Raw genomic sequence first — 2,706 nt, forward strand, 5'->3', positions numbered from 1 at the left:
TTTTCAATTATTTTAACATGTTTTTTGGATAATTTTTTTAAACAATCCTAGTAAGTAAAAATTATTGGCATTTTGTAAATTTACTGTAAAAAAAAAACTTGATTTTAGAAAAGTGCCTAATGTTTAATATTATTTTACTATTGTATAAAATAAAATCGTTAAGTGGGTAGTCTTAATTCAAATTTCAATTCTAAGAAAACGAGAACAACAAAGCAAAGCAAAATGAAGTAAATTAAGATAGTTAATTAAATAAATCTGTGATTATGTTTTTTTCAGGTTTGTTAATGTTGCTAGACCTGCCCGAAGAGCGCGGTGGTTCTGACATTGACTTTAGATGGGGGGATCCCCGAGATTGTCATTTTCCTCTATTTCCAATTTTGCGCCCTTTGCCATACCCATACATGGCTCTACTTTACGGAAATATGTGGTTTGGTACCACAAATTTTCCTTTCAATATTTTTTACCCTTAAAATCGCATTTTACAGGCGCTTGTGGCATCATGCTGGGCTACAAATTTCGCACTAGTGCGTTATTATTTGGCCTTCCTTATTGGTACTTATTGTTGCTGGATAAATCGTTCTGGAACAATCACAGCTACCTTTTTGGAATTGTTACGATGCTTTTAGTAGGATCCTCAGCAAACCACTATTTGTAATCAATTAAAATCATCAAAGAATTTAATTTTCTTTTAGTTCTTTAGATGGAATTTTCGATGAAAAAAAGCGAAATCGGCATGTCCCCTATTGGAATTATTTCATATTAAAGTTTCAATTTTTTATGTTGTATTTTTTGGCCGGTTTGAAAAAGACTGATAGGGAATGGCTTGAAGGATACTCGATGACCAATTTGGGGAGTCACTGGGTGTTTCTCCCTTTCACGTAATTCCCCCACGTTTTTCCAATAAAATATTGATTTTCACGTTTCAGAATATTTCTCACCGTTGAACAAATCGATTATTTAATTGTGCATTGGTTCGGCTTTCTTCTCGATCTCACAATTGGTTTCTGGATGCTTATTGAAATCACTCGACCAATTGCGATGATTTTTTGTGCTTGTTTTCATCTCATGAATTCGCGACTTTTCAGTATCGGTACCAAAAAACTCTTGTTTTTCCCCAATCATGGCTTTTTTCAGGAATGTTTCCATACGTGTGTTTGGCAACAATGCCTCTTTTTTGCTCAGAAACGTGGCCACGTCGCTTACAAAGTGTTTTTATCAAGAATGTGGACTATAAAGTGGAATCAAGTCCCGTGTGTGTTTACACGAAAGACCAAATCAATTGGAAACATAAATTAGTTGTGGGACTTTTATTGACTCATTGTGGACTTCAGTGCTTCCTCCCCTATTCACATTTTATCACCCAAGTGAGTTAAAAATAATAAACCTTCTGTTTGTTTACTACAGTCACCAGGGGTACAATAATTGGACGAAAGGGCTTTATGGGTACTCCTGGGACATGATGGTACACTCATGGGACACCACAATTGTTGTAATCAAAGTGGTTGATAACAATTCAGGTGGTGAGTTTTTCCTAGATCCTGAAGCTTGGACGCAGAATGAACGATGGAATAAACACGCTGATATGTGTCTACAATATGCTGAATGTCTGAAAAATAATTTGCTTCAAGACTTGAAACGTAAGCACAATTTTTGCAGTTTTTTTTTCAGGTGTTGGATTGTTTATTTTCAGATGAAAAGAGCCGGGAAGGTGGGAAGAATGAAATTGGGCCCAAGCATATAACTTCTGAAAACATATCAATTTATATAGATGTTTGGTGTTCTCTCAATGGGCGATTTCAGCAACGGATGTATGACCCAAACTATGATTTACTGAAGGCTAATTGGTCTCCTTTCCGGCCAGTAGAGTGGCTGAAACCAGTCTTGACTGAATATAATGATTTCAGGATTCAAATGAATAAAATCAGTCAAGAGGTCTATTCGTGGTCCAACTACAGTGATGTCTTGTTTATTGCAGACTTTCCGGGTAAGGTACACGAAGAATTAATTGTTATATCATGTTTTAAGAACTTAATTTCAGTACAGTAATAAAAAAATAAGTAAAAATATAAAGCAATTATTGCTATTTTGGAATGTAAAAACTTAATTTGGTTTATTACTGACAATCTTTAGTTTTTTTAGCAAAAATTTGAAATGCTAGAAATCTTTTTGTTTTTCAAGTGTCTGTATCAGAAATTCAGACTATCGTCTTATTTTCAGAAGAAAAAATTAATAGTTTTTAAAGTTTCCCTCAACAACATCATTCAGCTTTGCAATTAAATATGTATTTTACACAAAAACTTTAATTTTTTTACTGTATTTAGTTTTAATTAGGCTCTGAATGGCTTTTCATGATTTAAGTCATGTTTCATATTTTACGAAGAAGATAAAAATTTTTGGATAAAAAAATCGTTCGTCAGAACAAAAAATTCTGCGGTAAACTAAAAATTTCTCATTGAAACAAAAAAATTGAGCTAAAAATTGTTAGTCGCAACAGAAAACAAAAATTCGCTAGTTGGAATAAAATATTGATAGAATAAAAATCGCTAAATGAACACAAAAATCTCATGATACAAGAAATAATTGAGTAAAAAATTATTTGTTGGAACAAAAAAAAATCTCTATGGAACAGAAGTTAGACAAAAAATTATTTGAGCCAAAAATCGCCTGTTAGAACAAAAAATTAAAGAAAATTTTTTGTCAAAATAC

The 2,706-nt window shown here is 32.7% G+C and overlaps 1 protein-coding gene across 1 annotated transcript in view; it reads left to right on the forward strand.

Moving 5' to 3' along the window:
• Positions 1-2,706, forward strand: part of LOC123013574 (vitamin K-dependent gamma-carboxylase) — a 17,168-nt gene that overhangs the window by 6,460 nt on the left and 8,002 nt on the right. The window contains exons 3-9 of the mRNA XM_044412185.1: positions 277-432; positions 486-651; positions 693-878; positions 927-1,090; positions 1,135-1,364; positions 1,412-1,637; positions 1,691-1,984. Coding sequence (XP_044268120.1) covers positions 277-432; positions 486-651; positions 693-878; positions 927-1,090; positions 1,135-1,364; positions 1,412-1,637; positions 1,691-1,984 — 1,422 coding nt within the window. The remainder of the gene's footprint in view (positions 1-276; positions 433-485; positions 652-692; positions 879-926; positions 1,091-1,134; positions 1,365-1,411; positions 1,638-1,690; positions 1,985-2,706) is intronic.

The sequence above is a fragment of the Tribolium madens genome, unplaced genomic scaffold, assembly GCF_015345945.1.
Source record: "Tribolium madens isolate multiple individuals breed KSU strain unplaced genomic scaffold, Tmad_KSU_1.1 Scaffold_96;HRSCAF=242;Tcas5.2_LG5, whole genome shotgun sequence".
NCBI classification, from domain to species: Eukaryota; Metazoa; Arthropoda; class Insecta; order Coleoptera; family Tenebrionidae; genus Tribolium; species Tribolium madens.